At 37.3% G+C, this 22,799-nt stretch overlaps 1 protein-coding gene across 2 annotated transcripts in view; it reads left to right on the top strand.

Annotated features, from left to right (window-relative positions):
* The window catches only part of sgpp1b (sphingosine-1-phosphate phosphatase 1b), a 28,325-nt gene extending 6,571 nt beyond the window's left edge, over positions 1–21,754 (top strand). The window contains exons 2-4 of one of the 2 annotated variants that reach the window (XR_015506240.1): positions 13,350–13,439; positions 19,278–20,818; positions 21,436–21,754. Coding sequence is in view for 1 of the 2 variants with exons in the window: in XM_087279654.1 (XP_087135780.1) it covers positions 13,350–13,439; positions 19,278–19,829 (642 nt within the window). In the remaining variant the exon portion in view is untranslated. Of the gene's footprint in view, positions 1–13,349; positions 13,440–19,277 lie in introns of both variants that reach the window. The other variant, XM_087279654.1, reaches the window with a different exon arrangement.
* Positions 21,755–22,799: the final 1,045 nt, after the last annotated feature.

The following is a 22,799-nucleotide window of genomic DNA, read 5'->3' as shown; positions in this document are numbered from 1 at the left end:
ACTACATCATGGTGTTTACATGTCGCCTGATAAGGCACTAATCTTTTTAGCAGCCATTTATGTAGATACTTTGAGGGCACAGTTTTCCTTCAAGTGAAAGTTCATGATTTAGTCAAGTTATTCCACTTACTTTCTTTCATGGAACGCTAAATGAGAAGTTTTGTACCACGTTCATGCTGCACTTTCTTATAAAATGAAGAGTTCTGCTATATTCCTTTATTTGAGGAACATACTGAAATGTAAGCCTAACATTCATAAAGCTTCCATTTTAATGTGTGGAAAACAGCAGCTGCTTGTGTTTCCTGCTTAAATTCGCAGTAGTAAATCATGAGAGAAATGTCAATTTTTGGGTGGATGTATTTAGTGGTTCCATTGAGGTTATGAGGAGAAGCTTTAAGGGGATTCCAGTCTTTGCTGTGGGTTTTAGAGGCTGGTGGGTTTGAGTGTTTGAGGCAGTGTTGTTTAGTTTGGTCTTATCTGAGAGTGCTGAAATTGATTTTTGCCCACTCAGCCGTGTCATTACCGTCAGTCATCAGAAGGCCTTCTGTGGGCTCACTGATAAGGAGAGGGAGCGGGAAAGCATGCTTATCTCATTTGCTTCAACTCTGCTTTATTTCTGAAGTGTGAATCATCTTCCCACTGCACTCAACTTTCTTGCGTTATAATGCTTTCTTCTACTTTCAATTTCTTTTTGAATTTGTTTCATGTCTCATCCAAAAGAGCTCTCTTGGATTGAAATTGGCCTAATGAGTATATAGGGAGCATATATGTAATGAAGTTCACGGCCCTTTAGCCACCGGGAAGAAGGAGGCGGAGAACCGACGCAGTTTCAAAATATTTATTAATAACCGTGACGGCAGCTCCTCACGGAGACTGCCGTCTAAACCAAAACAAACGGACGGCAACTCCTCACGGAGACTGCCGTCAAACTGAAAGAAAAAGTAAAATAATATGCCCGGGCCTGGTCCTCTCTCGGCTTCCTCTGCCATCGTTCCTCCTTTTATCGTCCAGAGCTCCTTCCGTGGGATCTGAAGCAGGTGCGCACCGCAGGTGTATCCACTTACGCGGTGGCCTTACTCCGTTCCCACGGCTCTTGGCCACGCCCCCTCGCCACAATATATTTTTGAGCTTTGCGTTGTAATTTTTTAAATAGCCAGAACAAGATATACTCTGCTTCAGGAGGGAAGTGACATTTAAAAAATCTTCTTTTACGACTAAGTTGCCTAAAGAGTGCTAACTCAGTAGACAAAAAGCAAATTGATTTGTCATTGTCAATTAACTACTTTTCAAAATTACATCACACTGACATCTAACAATGGCATAAAAACATTTTAAAAATTTATGTGTTTTGTTTGTTTGTTTATTTTCAGAGATGCTTTTCTGTATCCCTCGGTTGTACTGAGTGCTTAATAGAGGTACTGCTGTCTTTCTATCAGCTTAAGCAAGTCTAGCCATTATTATTTGACCTCTGAGATCAACTAGGTATTTTAACTCAGTGGTCCTCAACCACCAGTCAATGGATCAAAATTTTGTTACCGGGCCGCATTAAGAAATCATTATTTATTTCCGTTTTTTTATTATCGGACTCTGAATGATCTTTTATTTTGAAAAATGACTGTATTCTATCAGTTACAACTCGGTCGCTTGAGCACCTAAATTTAACCCACAAAAAGCAAAATGAGTAAGAAACAGGCGTTTGGAAAAGTTTCTATGCTAAAGGGAAAAGGCCCAGTGAAGGACTAGCGAACTGCCAAGGAATGGATCCGTGACCCATTTGTCAACAAATCAGGCAAATCCACCATGTCTATGTAAGAAGATGATCAACTGCTGGAGATCGCAAATGATGGCGGCCTTTTAGGGGTCGTTCGCAAATCACATCTTTTTCAAAGTTCAACCAAGTTCGTTTTTACCAATGGAGGTATGCAGCTTGTGTGGGCAAGTGGCATAATGCGCTTGCGCCTTCCAGACGCACCAAGTTGTATGAATGTTGCAAGCGCACCACGAGTCATGAAAAGAACTGACCGATGTATGAAATATGCACATTTCGGTAGACCAATTATCTCAGACAAAAACAGAACACCCAAACACTGCAGTACTTTGTAATTTTTTTCCAAAAATAAAACTTGCATAAGTGACAGAAATGTTTTGTCAGCTTGTCATCCTCTTAGAAAATGATTGATGGTTGCCTTACAACCTATGAAACACCACTCCTGGCACATGGTAAAATTGTCAAGCGATGACGGTCCACTGTTTTAACTAACAGAAATGCCAATTTATGGACTTTTTCTTTTTTAGACCATTCGTTGTAAAGCCCTAGAAATGGTTGTTTTACAAAATTCCAGTAATTCTGGATTTTCTGTAATAATCAAATGACCCCACTAGGCACTAGGGCTTTGCGAATAATCAAAATCGAATCGCAATCACGATTTTAAATGTTGCGAATAGCTAATCGCAAGAGGCTCTGATATGAAGTGTATGTTATTTAACTTAACCCACCCAGAGCAAATGCATGACCTCCATCTTACTAGCCAGTTGAATGAGCACACTTTCGTTCTGCCCAATCAGAATTGCGCAACTGAACAATGTGGAACACCCACAATAAAAAAGAAACAAACAGGAAACCTTTTGGTCTTTGTCATCTGGGGTCCGTTCTTCATACCTCGCTTAAATGATCTAAAATGATTTGGCAGATACTGGATCTGTTCATCTTGATAACTGATCTCTGGCTAATTTGGTTCTTCAAACAAGTTCGCGAATCAGAGTGTCTGGATAAACTGATCTGAGATCTCTGCGTGTGTTGTGAAGGACAGATTTATCGATCCTCGTAATCATGATCAGCAATGCAATGATTGGCTGATGGCACAGCAGCATAATTACATCATCTGATTAATATTCAATTATCCATGTGAGCAAAATTACATAAAATTAGCAATAAACGGTTTGTTAAATATAACAAGCAATAACTTTCCAAGTTTGTTGTGGGCTGCAGGCTTTACACTTTCATGTGTCAAGAGTATTCATCATGTATTTCAATGTATATCAATTTATTTAGTTCTACATTTAGAGAAGATTTTCTTTATTATACTAGCCTAGGCCTACTCAAGTTTTTTTATCGGCGTTAGGAATAACTGTATAAATTAATTTTGCATCAAAAAAGCATTTTGATATAGGTAAAGATGTCAATCACTGGCTTATTAGTGATCAAAACACGTGCATGACTGGATAAATTATTATACTTTTTTTTTTTTTTAAAGTTGAATGTTTTGCATGTACACGTTTGTATCTAAAAAGCTTATATCAATAAATTTTCTCTTTGAACCACCAGGTGGTTTTACTTTTTGTCTCAGAGTGCAGATTGTATACGTTTTATTAATATATTTACTATATATATAGTTTAAAATTTTAACTTACCCGATCTAATCCTGTTTATATGAAATGAACCTGCTCTTATGCTTGAGCTCTGACAACAAGTCTCAGATGAGTTTTGAAGAATGAAACGCTCCTGGATCATATCTAATCGTCAAGACATTGAGTAATCCATGTACGCAGAACAGACCCCCTGGTCTTAATCTTCATCTTTGTTGTCATCTTCTTGGTCGTCTTGGTCTTAGTTTTCATCTTCTTGGTCGTCATCTTCTTTTTCTTGGTCTTCCTCGTCATCTTCATCGTCTTAGTAGTCATCTTCTTGGTCTTAGTCATCTTTTTCTTGAACTTCATCGTTTCTACTTTTTCTTGGTTGTCCTTATCATCTTCGTCGTTCGATATCATTGTCATTTTCTTGGACCTCGTCTTGGTCTTAATTGTCATTTTCTTTGTCTTGGATTTGGTCTTTGCCATCTTGGTTTTTATCTGCATTCTCTTGGTCGTCATCTTCTATTTCTTGGTCTCCCTTGTCATCTTCATCTACGTCGTCACTTTATCTTTGTGGTAGTCGTGAGCGTCTTCTTGGACTTCGTCTTGTGCTGCTTTTCCTTGGTCTTCCTTGTCATCTTCGTCTTCTGAGCCTTCTTTGTCTTAGTCATCACCTCGACATTGTGGTCACAATCATCTTCCTCGTTGTCATCTTCTTGGGCTTCGTTGTCATCTTTGTCTTCATCGTTTTCTTGGTCTTGATCGTCTGCTTGGTCTTCATCTTCTTCATCTGTCAGAGTCGGGGATAGAACCCGGATCTCTGGTGTGAGAGGTGAGTGACCTACCCACTGAGCCACTGGGAGTTGATGAATTCGATCAACAAAGTTAGGTAAGGCAAAAACAGTCTTTCAATAAGTAACTCTACCTTGAGTCATCCTTGGTGTATACGACTCTTTTTTTTTTTTTAGACAAACATAGTTGGAGTAGCTTTCAGTTTTATCCTGGCTGTTTCATGCCGTATAATAGTTGGAGAGTAGAAGGTAATGGCTAATTGTTTGTTAAGCCTTCAAAAGCTAATAAATCCATTGCAAAACTAAGCCATACATCACCAGGAAGTTAACACAGGCCCTGATTGGCTTATCGGGAGGACCGGGAGAATTCCCGGCGGGCCGGTCTGTTTCTTTGGCCACGAGGGCTGGTGTCCTTAGCTGCTTTCACTCTCAGCAGTCGCACTTTTTTCATTTATTTATTTATGTGACCATAGCCTCACTCTTTTTATTCATTATTTTGCCGCATCTCCACTCTTTTTATTTATTTTCTCGCACAATGCAGCCTGCAGGTTAATGACAGCACCTTAGTGAATATAAGAATTAGAACAATTAATATTAATGAATATTACTCCTGCTCAATGAAAATCAGATGATTCCCTACATTAATAAATCTGACATAACCTGATCAGAAATCTAAAAAGGGGAGAAAAAGATTATTCAATACAATAGAAAGTAATACTGTGGTCAAAAGAGTCTTGCACATAACAGTGCTTCTTTTTTATTCCAAACGCACCAGCATAACAGTGCCATTGTGGTCCAGTGGTCAGCACGTTGCGTTACAATGCTGACGACCTGAGTTCGAACCTCACCTGAGTAATTTATTTATTTTTATTTTTTTCATTTTTAGTGTTAAGACATATAATACTGTTTAGGTTACTTATATAGGTGCACATATTTTATTTCTATTTTTTGCTTGACCACCATTAGAAAGGACTGGATATCTATAAAGAATTATGCGTAGAAATATATATCAGATATTGCAGGACATTGTGATGTTTAAAAGAATAGTATTGGAGATTTAATTACCCTTTAATGTTCTCATATTTATAAAAAAAAACTATTGAAGTTCTAAAGCAGCTGTTTCCTTGAAAAAGACGTGATAGTGTCATTAGAAACTGAATTGCAAATGGCCTTATTTTAATATAATCTGTAGTGAACTGAAGTGGGCCGGTCTAAGGCTTGAAACTCCAGGGCTGAAAAGGAGTCCCACTTCGGCCCTGGGTTAACAAATGTCTTATGAAGTTGATTAATCTATTTTTACTACAAAAGTATTTCACATTTTTATTGTAAACTTAAATACCTAAATTCTGATGGCTGCTGAATACGCATTCTCTACCCATGCCTTGGTGTAAAAGTCTTGACTGTCACTTAGTCAGTTTAATATGTCAATGTTGAATAAAAGTATACATTTCTTTAAATAAGCCTAACTGACTCGAAACAGGTTTTTCCTGTACTCAAGGTCCAAGTTTTCCCTCGGCCCAAGCATTCTCGGGTTATTTGAAAACATGAGTTTGTACTGTACTGCTGAAACTTGGCTAACAGCTAGAAAGCAACACATTCCTACAGTCATCGTTGATTTGGATTAAGCCGTCTGTCTGTGTTTGGCGGCCCACATCCTTTTCAGACAGATTACTGCAGAGTTTAAACACTCCAGCGGAGATTTACATGCACTAGTGTCCATGTTTAAACATGTACAGCAGTGGATTTACAGTGGAACGCCAGCTGCCAAGAAAATGACACAGCAAATAAATTCTCTGGCTGCTTTAACTCTGAAATTTCCATTCAGTGCAACATAATAAAAGGGAACAGGACATTTCTCCAAGCACAGTCCACTTCAGCTCATTGAAACTGGGAAAAAAAATGTTTCTTCTGCTTTGCCTTGAAAAATACACCCCATCCTGAATGAAAGAGAAAAGGAGAACTTCCACAAACAGTTGCACGTGTCTGTTATATAGAAATCTCTCCTCAAGCAAAAGTGGTTGTGCAGTTTTGAAAGACATTGTTGCACTTTAAAAAGAGAAGCATTTCATTTCGGTGCCAGTAATAATAACAACACAACAAGAATAAATCGTATTATAGATTGACAAACAATCTCATGCTTTTGGTTAAGCTAAGTTCGATGTGTCTGGCTCAGCATAACAAATCAAAGATGGTAGACTGAAATGATAAACAATATAGTGAGTCCAACTAAAAATTATGCATCAAATAAGCAACTTTCACTTTTAAGTAACATTTCAAATTGAACTGAAATGAAGAATACAACTGTGGAGGACAGCCTCATGTCTAAACAGATTGTCTCTGACAGCAGAACAAATGAGCACACACTGGAGCACAAAACTCTCTGGGGTCATACAGTGTAGCTGCAGGGTAAACACTGAGTGAAGTCATTGAGATGAACATCAGAAATGCATCTGTTAGGAGACGCAAGGGCACACACACACACATACACAGAGTTAGACCATGCCTGGTTATCCAGACCGCACCTTATGCCCTGAAACCACATGACACAGGCCCTGGACCACATGCTGAACCAACTCACAGAGATCTATCCCTCCCTTTCATCTGAGCCTTAGCTAACCTCATATGCTGAACATCTGCCTCTGATTATAGACTATGTGTGTGTGTGTGTGTGTTTGTGTGTGTGTGGAAGAGAGAGAGAGAGCTCTGCAACTGAGTATGCTGATGTGTGTGTGAGGGCAAAGACAGAAAGATGGCACAGACTGTACACTACCTGACAAAAGTCTTGCCGTTGATTGCAGTTTTAAGAGCAACAAGTATTAACTTGACTTGTAGTCAATCTAGTCATCTTCACACCACCTGAACTATACTGGTGCACAAAAGTTTGTGTTTCTCATTGCAGACATTATAGACTTGTGTTATGACTGACCAGGGCGTGCCTCAAATTTACATTAGGAAAAGTGACTTGTATTCACTTTGCATCTGAGGTGTTCAGTTGGTGTTTGTGTGCTACAATTCTTTATACAATCAATGGTTCTCCTGTTGAACTGTATGTTGACGCAAAAGTTCATGCAAAAGTGAAAATCACCCAATAATTAATTACCCTCAAGCCATGCTTTGTGTATATGACTTTCTTCTGTCAGTCAAACATAGTCAGAGTGGTTTTAAATTTTATCCTGGCTCTTCCATGCTCTATAATAGTGTTGGGTAGTGGCAGTTTTAAAGCATCATCATTATGCGTTGTATGAGTCAGAGGTCAGCAAAGAAGTTATTTGATTAAAGGTCTTTGCACACTGAAGTCATTTTCATATGAATATTATTCGTATTCCTATTCAAAAATTACATCACGCATGCAAACCTGATGAATCTGATGCATAATAATTAACCTGTTGAGAAAAAAAAAACGCTCCTATTAGGGCGGCACAATATGTTGCAATAGTCACATCGCGAGTATACGCAATTTTGAGCCTGGATTTTAATTTTAACTGACTGTTTTAATAGCATTCAGTCCTTAACAAACTGTACTGTTTGTAACTGTGATAGGCTGTCAGTGCCAGTGGTGTAGTGGAAAGTGTGGCGACACATACATTCAGGTGCTCACAGTGACCCGAGTTCGATTCCTCCTCGAGGTCCTTTGCCGATCCTTCTGCTCCCCAAACTTTCCTGTTAATACTCTCTTCTGTCCTATCCAATAAAAGTGAAAACCCCGAAAAAATTATTCTAAAAAAACTTTGACAAATTAATAATGATAAATTCTTTTGAATTGTTTATAAAACGAAGACTATGCCGTTTTATTTTACATTTGATTACTCAATTACTGTATACCTGAATACAGTTTGACTCCTTAAAAACAATAAAATGGTGTTAATATAATTAGTATCTTTTTCTTCATTGAGTTTATCTATGCTTGTAGATTGTTTCTCATGTTTTATGCATATGCAGTCCCCTACAGAATCATCCCATCTAAATCTAAAATTAAAAATTCTTTCCAAATAGTTATTCAAGACATCTAGTGGAATTGTATTCATACCGCAATATAGATATCGCAGAATAAAAAAAAACAAAAAAAAAAACGCTATGTTGGATTTTTCAAATATCGTGCTGGCCTAGTTCCTATTTCAAGTAGTCTTTTGTTCTCCTCTCTCTTCCGTATAAAAGAAAAAGAAAGAGGAAATACTGAGTTCATGCAATCTACTGCATTTGAAAACTAATCCTGAACAGAGACTGGCAGTGTGTCAAAGGTATGGAGACAAACACACACACACACACACACTGGCTATGGGAAAGGTTTTGTATGCGACTCCCGCATTCAATAGTTTATAACAGTGATTATCAACAATGCCACATTCTGTCATCTTATTCCACACTTTGTTTGTCATAAAGTGTTCTCTGCTAAAGTGATGCCATACTGGATTTTGACTTTCACTTGCACAGTGGCTCTTAACCAGGGGTGCCCAAACTTTTTCGTATAAAGGGCCAAAAACCAACCAGCAGTGGGCCGTAGGTACATATAAGAAACTATATTACATTGAAGTTGACATGGGTTGGTGCAATAGCCTAGTGGTAAGCATGCTGACATATGGTGCAATAGCACGTCAGGGCATCCTGAGTTCGAATCCCGGCTTGAGGACATTTCCTGTCCCTACTATCTCTCTCTCTCCCAACTTCACTTTCTGTCTATAATACTGTCCTATTCATTTATTAATCTGGGGTCGCCACAGCAGAATGAACCGCCAACTTATCCAGCACATTTTTACGCAGCGGATGCCCTTCCAGCCGCAACTCATCTCTGGGAAACATCCACACACACACTCTCATACACTACAGACAATTTAGCCTACCCAATTCACCTGCAGCATGTCTTTGGACTGTGGGGGAAACCGAAGCATCCGGAGGAAACCCACGCGAACGCAGGGAGAACATGCAAACTCCACACAGAAACGCCAACTGAGCCGAGGATCGACCCAGCGACCATCTTGCTGTGAGGCGACAGCACTACCTACTGCGCCACTGTGTCGCCCCTATCCACTTAATAAAGGCCAAAAATAAAATCTTTAAAATAAGATAAAAAGTTGTCCTGGGTAATTCATTCATTCATTTTTCCTTCGGCTTAGTCCCATTATTCAACAGAGGTCACCACAGCGGAATGAACCGCCAACTTATCCAGCATATGTTGTACACGGCAGATGCCCTTCCAGCTGCAACCCAGTACTGGGAAACATCCATACACACTCATTTACTCACATACACTACGACCCAGCCAGAACTCAATCCAGCGACCTTCTTGCTGTGAGGTGACAGTGCTAACCACTGAGCCACCGTGTCCCCGCCATGCCTTTTCCTTGATTTGCTCACCAAAGTCTCTGCATTGTCCTCTATCCGTCAGGTGACTGTGTGCACATTTTTAACTAAACCCGATTTATTTACAATATTTAATTAAAACATTTAATTTCAGTTAGCTTTACACAATCAAATCAAACAAACAAAAGGTTACATTAGCTTTGAAGTGACAGTTTCCAATCCAGGGGTTCCCAAACTCTTTAGCCCGCGTCCACCAAAATAACAAGGTGGTTATATACATACAAACATTGCACACAACATGCACACACACCAATAGGAACTATATCAACATGAGAATATTGACAACACAAAAAGTGCAGCAGTCTTACAACCATATAATTTTTTATAGTTATTATTCATTTGTTTAGAACATTTTGATTTGGAGATCATCCTCCATGTTCAGCTGTGGTCTTTTTTATGTACTGTACGTGAGTGCATAATGTTGTCAAATAATAACAAAATAACAAAACATTTTATTAATAGCATGCTTTTCTTAGACCCAAAGCTGTACAAGGCAAACAGTAGCAAAGCAGAACAATAAAAACAATAAGACAATAAAATATGAACAATACAATTGAATGATTAAATTGACAAAAATAATCAATCTAAGTTAAAAGCAACATTAAAAAGGTGAGTCTTGAGAAGTTTCATAAAACAGTCCAGAGAAGCGGCATTCCTGATGCTGATGGGTAGACCATTCCATAGCTTAGGCGCATTGTACGAAAAAGCTCTACCACGCATGGCCTTTAGTTTACAATCTGGCTGGTACAGCGTAAGTCCAGATAAAGAATGAAGACTGCGGGTGGGAGTGGCGAGAGTTACCAGGTCACAAATGTAGTCAGGTTCTAGCCCATAGACTGCTTTATATGTTAAAATCAAGGTCTTAAAATCGATACGTGACTTAAGAGGTAGCCAGTGAAGTTGCTGAAGTACAGGGATTATATGGTGGCGTGAGGAAGTGTGTGTGTCAAAACTCGTGCAGCGGAATTTTATTTCTATTATTTCCATGTTGTTGTCTTTTATGTAACTAATAAATACTATTTTACCTTCTGTAGGTTATGGATAAAATATGGTAATTCTAATTGTTTAATAATATATATGAGACTTTTAGATCTCACTAAGCGACCCTGGCTTATTGTGTTGCGACCAGAGATGTAGAGAAACGAAGTAGAACTACTTCACTACTGTACTTAAGTACTAAAAGGCAGTATCTGTACTTTTCTGGAGTATTGTTTTTTTCTCCTACTTTAACTTTTACTTCAGTACATATTTTTGATTAGTTTAATACTTTTACTCCAATAGATTTTTTTTATGTGCTGCATCGTTAACAGGGGTGTCAAAATTATTGATATCGGTTCAGTAATAGATCATAACTGGTTATTACGGACTGACGTCATTTATCTCCTATGCACGATGTCGCAGTAGAATACTATGGCGAAGGAGGCAAGGGCGAGTAAATAACGCTCTTACTACAATGAAGGTGGCACAGCACACGAGCCGCTATTTCACTACTACGGAGAAATGCTGTAAAACTCTCTTTACCTCTTTCTCTCACACTTTGGACATTTGACCTGCTGGCCTGTTTGTGAGGTAACTTTTCCTTTCCTCTTGGCTGTTAAAGCGATACGTGTGGATCCAGACACGAGCGTGCCTGAGGTGCAAGTTTTCTCCACTGTGTCTATTATGGATAACCACGCATTATGTGCATACAGACTGTAATGTGTAAACTGTAATGTGGCTGTTCTTCCCGCCATCGGTGAACATCGCTTTCATTTCTAAAGCCTATCGCAGACCTTTCTGTTGAGCAGGTGAAGACAATAACCAATCATAGGGGTGTAAGACCTCGCCTGTCAGTGCCTGTCAGTGCATGTAATAGAGTTTTGTTTAATACATTCAGAAAGAGTGGTTTCTTTGAGCAGGTCAAATTAAGGGTACAGTTCTTATATCTTACTGCAGTATTAAAGAAAAAAATTGTATTACAAAAAATTCATTCATTCACTCATTCATTTTCTTTTTGGCTTAGTAGTCCCTTTAATAATCTGGGGTCGCCACAGCGGAATGAACCACCAACTTATCCAGCACATGTTTTACCCAGCTGCAACCCATCACTGGGAAGATTACAAATAATATATAAATATATTTATAGATTTTTAATAAAAACAATTCTTGTGTTTGTGAAAAAAAATCTAATTATGTAAGGTAAACATCGTCAATGCACCGAGATTTATCAAGATATCGAATTGGACCGAATCAATATTTAAAATAAACAAAACAATATGACGTCTTTTGACTGCTTTCTTTAAAAAGTACAATACACAATACTTGTACTTTTACTTCCAGTGCTTGAGTAGTAAATTTTGATATAAACTACTTGCAATTCTTAAGTACAAAAATGCTGAACACTTTAGTACTTCCACTTAAGTATAGTGCTTAAAGTAGAGCACTTCAACTTCTACTCAAGTCACTTTTTTAATAGAGCACTTGTACTTTTACTTAAGTCTGGGTCTCTAGTACTTTATACATCTCTGCACGCGACCTTTGCAGGGGACCCTGCCCCCTCTTTGGGAACCACTGCTGTAAACCATGGTGGGCTAAATCAAAGGTTACCATGGGCTAACTTTGGCCCACGGGCCCTAGTTTAGGCATCTCTGCTTTAAACTGTCAAAACACCTCTCAAAAATATTTTTTTAACCAATTAAATTTTTTATTATTCATGAAAGTTTTGGAGGCAGTGTGTCAATGTGATTCATTCATTCAAACTTTATTAGACTCTTTATTAGACAAATAAAACATATGTCATAACCTATTCAAAACAGAACAAACCTCACGTTGATTGACACAACATAAGGTTGAATACATTTTTTAATGTGCAACATTTTTGGACAAAAATTTCGTAATCAGTGTACACTTATTTTTAAGTGTTTGTCAACCAGAACAGCCAGTTAAGAGAGCGCGGTAGCTCGTTTTAAAGTTTGCCTCTGGGCTATGCCTCTCTTTTTATCCTCCTGACCATCTTTTGCTTTGTGGGACAGTAATTGTAGTAAGTGGTTGTTTTATAGTGTGCTGAGGGTTTGACTTCAGTGTTTGTTGGTTGAATGGCCATTTTACCACAGAAGGAGTCCATCTGTGGACAATTGTTGGTATATTATGCAGGAACTGGCGATTTGGTGAGGGTGATATTGCTTACAGATACTACAACAGACACTTGAGACATATGGACACACACCCTGAACAGATACCCCGAAAGCAGGTTAGCATTAGCTGTGCTATTACTATGACACTGGGCTCACAGCCAAACATGAGGACAAAGGGTGTGCGTGTGCATGTCTACTTGCATGTGTGCTTGCTTTTTAGGACGCCATCTGTGCATAAACTGTTATATTGTGTTACAGAGGGCTTTCTACACATCTGGTATACAGCATAATAGTACAGCTTACGGAAATGACAGACCGTGAGACAGATAATGTATCCTGTAGCTTCTTATGAGAGATGATAGTATATGAGTTTTCTCACATAGGCTGTTCCTGCTCTGCCATCTGCTGTAGTCATGTGTGTGCAAAGAGATAAAGGAAATCAGCCCTTTATAATCCTTTGCTATACATTGATGGATTAGCTTGCATGTTCTCGAATTCGCCTGCACTTTAAAACAGTTTTGAAATTTGTTTCAGGGAATAAATGTGTGTTATGTTAGGGTTCAAATGTGAATGTCATGGCTAAAAATCTGAAACATCTGATATTCTTCAACAGATCTCCAAAAAATTCATATTTACTTCTTGACTGATTTGTTGTGCAGTGTTGCAACAGTTGTCTGACATGACTTGAAGAATATAACAAAATGTGTGTTCATTTTATTTTTATTTTCCCCCACAGTATCCCATGTTGCTGGGTCTCTCTCTGGCCATCAGCTGGTGTGTCCTGGTGTGTTTGAGCCGCATCTACATGGGCATGCACTCCATACTGGTAAGAGCAATTAAACACTCAAATTAATATTATTTTTTTAATAAATAAAGATTTAAAAGTGCAGTATTTTTTCTTGCTTTCAGGAATAAAGGATGGTCTGTTTTTAACAATATCAGATAATGATACAGTGGGAAAATAAGTATTCAACACGTCATGATTTTTCTTGGGAATAATATTTCTAGAGCTGTTGACATGGAATTTGACCAGATTTTTGTAAAAACCAAAACAATATAAAAAAAAACACAAAAAAATAAGTTTTAGGTAGTAACAAAGCAATGACACACGGAGAAAATACTGAACTACTGAAACGTATTTAATACTTTATAATATAAAAGGCTTTCTTGGTGATGGCAGCTTAAAGACGCCTCTCATATGGAGAATAAAGTCACATGCATTGCTCGGGTGTGATTTTATTTATTTATTTATTTATTTATTTTCACAGATTTCAACAGAGTGTAAAAATCTTGATGGTTCTGTGGGTCTCGTCTATCAAATCTATCAAATTCTTTTTTTTTATTATTGGATTCAAGTCAGGTGATTGGCTGGGCCATTCTACAGCTTGATTTTCTTTCTCTGCAAGCATTTGAGAGTTTCCTTGGCTGTGTTTTATCTTCATCCTCCTAATGTAGATGTTGAACTGAAGCAGCTAATATTCATTTACAATAACGAAGGGTAGAGGTTTGCTAAATAACTAGAGAAATTTCAGCTGCTGCCTGGGCTTTCACTGCCTCTACCCCTCCTTTTCCTCATGTATTCAATTATTTTTCCTGCGTCATTTCATTTTATTACACTAAACTTAATTTGTAAACTAATTAATTTTGTTTTCTTTTTATATATAGATTTTTTTGGTTGTTACCAACACCCGAAAAATTTCAAGTCAACGGCACCTTTAGAAATATGTTTACTGAGAAAAATAGTGATGTGTTCAATACTTATTTCCCCGCTGTATGTATGTAATCATGGATAAATATTTCCTGTATTTTAAAAAATGAATGCAGCACTAATACTTTAAGTACATGTTTAAGTGTCATCCTAAAGCAAATCTCAAAATGAATTTGTTGCACTTGTTTCATAATGATGCCTAAATTCACTTTGAGCATTTAAAATTTCTTCTTACTTTTCGGAATATTTTCCTGTCATCCATTGTGTTCTGCTCACCTGCTCATATACGAAAAGATCAAGAGGAAAAACACCAAACAAAATCATCCTATAATTAGGTTTTTATATTTAATCAACTGACAATACTAGTTATAACATGAAAATGTCGACCTATAGGACTCATCTTAATCCTACAAATAAGATTTCAGAAGACTGCTGCTTTCATAATGGCAAAACAATGGCAAGCGTATGATGTTCCTTCATGGGGGATCTGTGTATGTTATTCTTTTTTTTATCTGTGTTTGTGTGTATGTTGATGTTATCTGTATGTGGGAGTCACCCTGGGAAAAACTCCCCTGTGTTTCTTTACTGGGCCGGATAATTACCGGCAGTACTTTGCCTTTGTGTGGATACAGCTCAGTTTACTGAATGTTTTGCCATTTTGAAGTAAGATCACACATATGGCATAAATAATGAGTGTGTTTGTATGACCTAAGGCTACTCAAATAGACTGTAAATGGCCTGGTGTAACTACATCCATCTGTTTGAGTCTAACGTTGCCTGTTGCTTCCCCCAAATCCCGATCTGTTATAAACATGTATTATGCACGTGCACAAGCACCGTAAATCCAACTGTCATCATCAAGTAATAAACGGTGTAATTTAGCAGGATGATATAATCTTGGCGAAGTGTCTGTCTGTCTGCATGACGGCTTTTTTCTCAGTCCTGAAAATGTGGCGTTTCATCTGGGTGTTCTGCTCCATGTCTGCTCTAAGCCGTAATGTCACCCTTACCATGACCTCATACGTCTGCTCGCCCTGTTGGGGTGATGAGTGGCCGTAGCCCTAGAGATAGTTCCTATGGCAACGGTAGGATTGTTTTAACACTCTCATGCTCACAAGACTAGAAGGGATTTTGTAACAAGATGACAGATGACACACACATACACGCATACATTGTGAAATGGCACAAAAAAAAAGTCCTGTTAAATGTTTTATATTCATTTAGTTGCTCATCAACATCATTGATCACATACAGTTGAAGTCAGAATTATTAGCCCCCTTTGAATTTATAATTTTTTAAAAATTGTTTAAAAAAGCAAAAAGAAATTTTTCACAGTATGTCTGATAATATTTTTTCTTTGAAGAAAGTCTTATTTGTTTTATTTCAGCTATAAAGTTATTAGAGTTATTAAAACTATTATGTTTAGAAATATGTTGAAACAATCCTATTTTCGTTAAACACAAGTTGTGGAATTTATATATATATATATTTGGGCTGCACAATGTATTGCTTTAGCATCAATATCGCAGTGTGCATCTGCAATAGACATATCGCAAGATCTGCATTGCCAAGTATGGTTTATTGTTTACCAGAAGCTTGTAGAATAATGGGAAAGTTTTACCAATGTGGATTTAAAGTTTATTAATTGCATTTGTTTTTTCCTGTTAAATATATCAAGTGAGTTTAAACCATTTAGGCCCAAGAAACAATAGCATTTGTAGCTTTAACAAAGATTAATTAAATGGCACATTACCTCAGATGCGTCTGTGCTTTGCTTTAGACAAAAGAAATCATGTGCGGGCATCTGGGGTGGGGTAGAATACATCAGTGCACAGTCTTCATGAATGCATGGAATATACTGATCGTGAGGAGAAGAAACCTCAAAATTTAGGAAGTTGCAGGATGTCTTGTAATTTTCATTTCAGTACACATTCTGATGCTGCTTTATTCCCTTCTCCTCATTAAAATGCAATTTTAAGCCCTTTTTAGTTTTTAGTGTGTATGTGCAAAGTGGTTCACTGAAACCTGAGCCGCATATCTGATAAACAGATGGTTTGATATGATTGTCATTCTTTGACTGCTGAAGGACTACTAGTACAGACTAGATAGAACATATTTCAAACTAGCACAATACAATCACCTGTCAAAATAAGGACACGTTCTATGGCTGTGCGCTAAAGAGAAAGTGTAATGGGTACAAGTATGCAATATCATATCACAGGTTCATGGAATTGATTTTCCAGGGTGGATCTAGAGATATGTTTATTGGGCAATTCTACAAATTCAAACCTCCAGCTTAAACATAATATTAAGCTTACTGAAATGTTATTGACAATAGCTGATAAATGTATTGCTTTGAAATGGAAAACAGACATCGATGTACTAATTGGACTATGGATGTCAGAAGCTTCCAGCTGTATACCTTTGGAGAAGAGCACATATTTTGGATCCATTTTTTAATTATATAAAAACCGCATGATTTGATTTGATTTGACAAAATAGTTTTTCCATGTTGGTTTATACTGTATCTCCTCCCTTTTTATTTATTTATTATTTATTTATTTTATAAACAGTGTGTATATTTTAATTTAGTTTGTTTGTTGCTTAGTTTTGATGTTCTGTATTGTTAACTATTAAAAAAGCTGGATGAAAATATATAGTACACGTGTATGGAAAAGACAACAAGCCAATGTTCCACCTCAAATGTGGAAAAATGAGCCCATCATGGTTAATGACTGACAGATAAGTGAAATAGGCGAAGTGTCTCGCATGAAGAAAGTGCTTCTGACAAACATCTACAAAACATTTACAAACATCCAGACATAAAGTGCTCAGCATATATGAGTACACCCCCCCACAAATCTCTCATTTAAGTTGATATTTTCTATAGGACGCTGTACAATATTATATTTGTGCATATACATTGGTTTAGTCAGTGCTGATCTAACAAAATAACTTAAAATAATGGTTCAACAATCAGTAGGCTGAATTAATATGTTAGGGAAAAATATTACATTTAATGTTAAAAATTAGCAAGAAATTCAAGAGAAACAAAAAATGTCAAATTTTGTTGAAATGTTGTAGTTTGTAATTAATTTTTTGCAATATTTTGCATGATTGTATTATCTTATTGTTATTTTAATAAATATATATTTTTAATTAATCTGTTTTGTTGAAATGTACCAATATATATTACCCATGTTCACTGAGAAATGGATGAAAATATTCATTTTCAAAATGGTTTGTACTGGTGTATGCTGAGCACTGTATATAATTTCCATGAGGACAACCATGTAATAAGGGCACTGAATAGTTTCAGTTTTGCCATCTACAATTGCTGAAATGACAATTATGGGGTTCGAGTTTTAGGGTCAAGTGTGTGAGGGCGACTATCAAAGTGTGTAAATGGACATTTGCTGGTTAATCTGTGTCTGTAATCAAGGAAGAGTTTCCATGATGTTTAAAGTGCTGAGTGTGAAAATGGTTTTAAATTAACCAGCTCATTTTCTCTCCCACTCATAGTCAAGCAGTTCATGAAAGCGCTGCCTATTACTGTTTAGCAGGTGTGTGTGTGTGTGTGTGTGTGTGTGTGTGTGTGTGTGTGTGTGTGTGTGTGTGTGTGTGTGTGTGTGTGTTGTGGTCTCTGTGGAATCTCTCACTCAGTGCTAAAGTATTCCAGTATTGGACATCTCCCACAAATCTTATTCGCTATTGGTTGAGCATACAAATAAATTTAAAAAGACACTTAAGTAAACATAAGAAATCTGTACTGAAAACTGCATCCTTATTTTAAAGAATTGCTGAAAAATCATACTTTTGCTACCACCTTTGCTTGTTTTGTCTCAGTTTTCTTTTTCAGAGGAGATTGTTTGCATTGTTTTGTTTTTCTTTCCCTCTATGAGCACATGTTACTAAAAATCACCAAAATCAGCTAAATATGCACATTTTTTTCTTTCCTTCCATGATTGAATTGTCAACCTGGGGTGCGTTTCTACAAACCATTGTTAGCCAGCTAAGGTCATAAGTTCCATTGTTACAAACATAGTTTGGAGTTTCCCAAATCCATCGTTGCGACTAACATTTGCACACTGCGTCGCAAAATTGTACACTTGCAACTACACCTTTAGAGCTGTAGTTAGAAGCATAGTTCCTGGCTGTGTTCTATTCCCTGTTATCCCCCCTATAGCCTATTCCTTTTAAATGTTCTGACAAATGCTGCAACAAAGCAACTATAGTTTTGGGAAACACTTGTCACTACATCGTTTTTTTTTTTTTCCAAATGATGCATCGTAATATGGTAGCTCAGCTGCGAGTTACGACGTTGCTTGGGAAATTCACCTCAGGGAATATATTCAATGCAATAAATACTTTATTTTGAATAAACTGTTGTTAATGTGCCTGTTTTGACTAACATCCACACTTTCATGAATTCCGTCATTTTCTTTAAATGTTTAATTGATCATAATCTCTTTTCCTTTGCATGTGGCCACTTATAAAATATGTGTTTTTGGTCATATGTCTAGAGCCGCTGCTGTTACTTTTATTTATTTAATTAAGGAACACCTACTGTAAGCAGGGTATCTGCAGGGTCTTAAAATGGCTTCTGTTTCAAAAATAAAACTTTAGGCCTTAAAAATTTCTAAATTCACTAAAATATTGTATTGTAGGTCTTAAATCGTTTTAAACGGGTCTTAGTTATGCTTTGTTTTAACAAAAGTTGATTTATGAACTCTATTTATTAATATGGTTAATATTCATATTCAGAATGACATTGATTATTTGTGCTATTTATTAATAAGTCAAACTTCCTCTAAAGATTTACAAGTGAAAACTGATTCGGGCATTCTCTCCGTCAGCCTATTTTCAGGCGTTTTTTTATGTCATCTTTGAATCTCTCAATCTGTTTTGTGGTTTCACATTCACATTTTGTTTTCTGTTTTTTTCTTTTTTTTTCAGGACATCATTGCTGGTTTCCTGTACAGTTTGCTGATATTGGTGGTCTTCAGTCCTGCTCTTGACATCATCGACACTTTCAACCGCACACATCCCTACGCCCCCCTGATGATCATCTCTCTCCATGTGGGATTGGGTCTTTTTTCCTTCACCTTGGACACCTGGAGCACTTCACGTGGCGACACTGCCCAAATCCTGGGCTCTGGGGCGGGTATAGCCTTGGCATCCCATGTCAACTACCATCTAGGCCTATTGCCGGACCCACCAGCATCTGCGTTTCCTCTACAGCCACCATCTTTCACCCTCAGCCTGGTTGCACTCTGTCTGCTCCGCTTTTTCTTAGGCGTCCTCATTCTCTTGGCTACCAGAGCTGTAATGAAAGCTCTCACTATCCCACTCGTCAGTTGGGTATTCGGGATTCCCAGCAATGATGTCCGGAAGGCCAGGCAGCACATGGAAGTGGAGCTGCCGTATCGGTATATCGTCTACGGAACAGTAGGCTTAAATGCGCTTTTTCTTGTGCCTTTCCTATTTGCACACGTGGGCTTGTTGTGATGGAAAAAACCACTATGCTTTCAGCCAATAAGAGCCCAGTTGGACTGCAGAGGCCCCTCCCCTCAAATCGCAGATTTGATGGAACTAATGCCAGTCATGTAACACTGCGCTGCACCTTCCAATCGTTCCTCCAATGTTTTCCATCCTTTATACTGTAGTTTTCGAAGAGTTTCTATTCTAAACACCGGTTTGGTGTTGATTGAGAAATGATTGTGCTTTTCTACACGGTTTGCATTGCATGTATAGTAGCATATATGTCAGATTTTATTCTTTTCTAAAATCTTATTGCAAACTTTTGTAGCCAGTAGGCCTTGTTATATTTTTTCTTAAGCAATACAGCAGTTTTGCTGATTATCTGAAATTGTAGAGGATTTTTGACTAATGGTTAGACTCAAACTCTTGCATCAAGAGTTGACTGAAAGCGCTTTTGCAAAAGGTGTGACTCGTGCAAAGTTGTGGATCGGCTGGAACTGACAACATCATTTGTGTTTCGTTTGTTTGTGTGGGGAAATTTGAATCGTTACGTTTCAATTGAAAAAGCCAGCCGAGCATGATGGTAAATGGGCAGGTGTTGATCTTTATTTACTTTTGTTGAAATTTATTAAGATGTTTTTTGCATTCAAAACATGTTGGATTTTTCTCCAAAGACCTTTGTAATGATAGATGCCTTATTGACATATTTGGAAACTCTCATCATTTTATTGACTCTCATATCATTCCGTAAGTGACTGAATTTCTTCACTGCAATACAATGAGTAATATATTTGAGATTTAGTTTTTTTCCAGAATCTTTAGTGTTAGTTGGTTGCCAACATTTTTGAGAACAAAAAAGTTATACCTGATACTGGTTTTGGAATGATATTAGGGTGCATAATACGGTGACCAAGAGAGCTTAATGTGCTGCAATTTGAGAAAACGCAAGCCATTACAAAAAAAAGCCTACAAAAAAAAAGCCTACAGAAAAGATCTTCGTCTGCATGACAGCACACGTGCTGCAAATCCTCACAACATGTACATATTAAAAAAACACGCTGCATGTTTCCACAATGCAAACAAATAAATAAAACGCGCTGCATTTTCACAAATTAATAAATTGCACTGCGTTTTCTCACAATGCGAACAATTTATGGAAACGCGCTGCATTTTCTCTGAAAACCTGCAACGAGACCCTAAAACGTGACAGACGTAGCTTGATTCTATGCTCTTTGCTATTGCTTAGTGAAGTTGTCGGGGATCTTTGAAATGTGATTTTTTTTTTTTCATTTAAACTTAAATTTAGTTGTTTATTTAAACATCCTGATTCCCTTGTCATTTGTATTTTATTAGCCTAAATTACCATAACCTAAATGGCTGGGTCTGTCACGTTTTTGAGTCCCCTTGAAACATTTCCATTGTGTTCAGTGCTATTTAAGAGTGTTGTGAGAAAATGATTGCGATGTGAGCAAATGCAGCGCGGTTTATTAATTTGTTTGCTTTGTGAAAAAATGCAGCGCGTTCCCGTAAATTGTTTGTGTTGTGAGAAAATGTAGCGTTTTTATAAATTAGTTTGCTTTGTGAGAAAATGCAGCGTGTTTCTGTAAATTGTTTGCGTTGTGAGGAAATGCAGCACGTTTTATTAATTTGTTTCCGCTGTGTGGAAATGCAGAGCATTTTTAAAAATGTGTCTGCAAAGTGAGGATTAGTGAGGAAACTGATGAAGACATTTTCTCAATTTGCTGGCGTTTTTTGTACTTGCACAAGTTTTCTTAAATTGCATCATTTTAAGCTCTCAAAAGGCCACCGTAGAATAAATTATACCAAAACTTTATTTTTGGGGGAACTCCCCCTTAAACTGACCACTCAAGAACTAGTTTCCTTTGGCGCTGCACTAGTGATTTATTCAATACTATTTAATACTGAATAAATATAACATTCATGTTCGTAAATTGAATACGTGTCATAATTGCAGGGAATATGGCTAATCATAATCAATTGCAATTATTTGAGATTTTCATACACATTGTATTGCTTTTTATTCCTTGTATGTTGCTGCTGAACACAGTACTATATTTGTAAATGTTTGTTTTTTAATTGTTTGCAAAAAATCAACATTTAGAGTAATCAACGCTTTCTTTCAGCATCAGATTTTAGTCAGATTGACATGATTAAATGTCAGGTTTGTCCCTCAACCTGTAAATAATTGCATTTTGAGAGTTTGAGGGTTGTCAAATATATTAAGTTCTGTACCAATCGGTACTACAATTTTAAAAACATCCTTTTCCCACTAACATTTGAGCACTGTTGAGCAGCAGATATGCGGCTTTGAAACGATTCTGTGTCTGTGTATCTGTTTTTGTACTTGGTAAGCAGCACTCAAATGTGAGCACGAAATTGATGTTTTTCAGATTTCAGTGAACTCAGTACTTCTGACAAGCCTATTTGAGAGTGGAGAGTGGTTCTGTTTAATGTGTAAAGTTGAATATTGTGGTACTGATTTAGATGCACTGTTCCCAGATTGCACTGCTCTGCTGCCTGCTGTTTTGTGCTGCGATGATGACCTTATTGTAGGTCAGGCTTGCGTGACACCACTTTTGTTTGTGCGTGTGTGTTTTTTTTACTCTTCCTGTGGCCTTGTGCGTCTTTGTGCAGATCTAAGTTCCCATTTTGTTGAAAGAGAAGGTGAATTCCCAGTTCCTCACTCTTGTGTAAACCGGATTGTTTTGAATTGAGAATGAAGCGGTGATTCGACCCTGCGCAGTGCAATGTTGACTTTCACGCTTTAACTACCATGCAGATCTCAGTCATTTTTAGGTCGGAGGTTATGTGAAAGAGAAAAAAGTTTAGAGGTTGAATTTGGGCCACATTATTAAAAGGAGATTCTCCTTGGTGAACGAAGGTTGTTTAATCTGATTAAGTTAAAGTTGGTTTATATTCACACACGTTTGTTTATTTTAACGTTCCTATATTGTTGACTAAGCTAATTTAAATATT

Source organism: Danio rerio, chromosome 13, assembly GCF_052040795.2.
Source record: "Danio rerio strain M-AB ecotype USA chromosome 13, GRCz13ab, whole genome shotgun sequence".
NCBI classification, from domain to species: Eukaryota; Metazoa; Chordata; class Actinopteri; order Cypriniformes; family Danionidae; genus Danio; species Danio rerio.
Note: the sequence above shows the minus strand (reverse complement) of the source record. Positions and strands in the feature narration are given on the sequence as shown.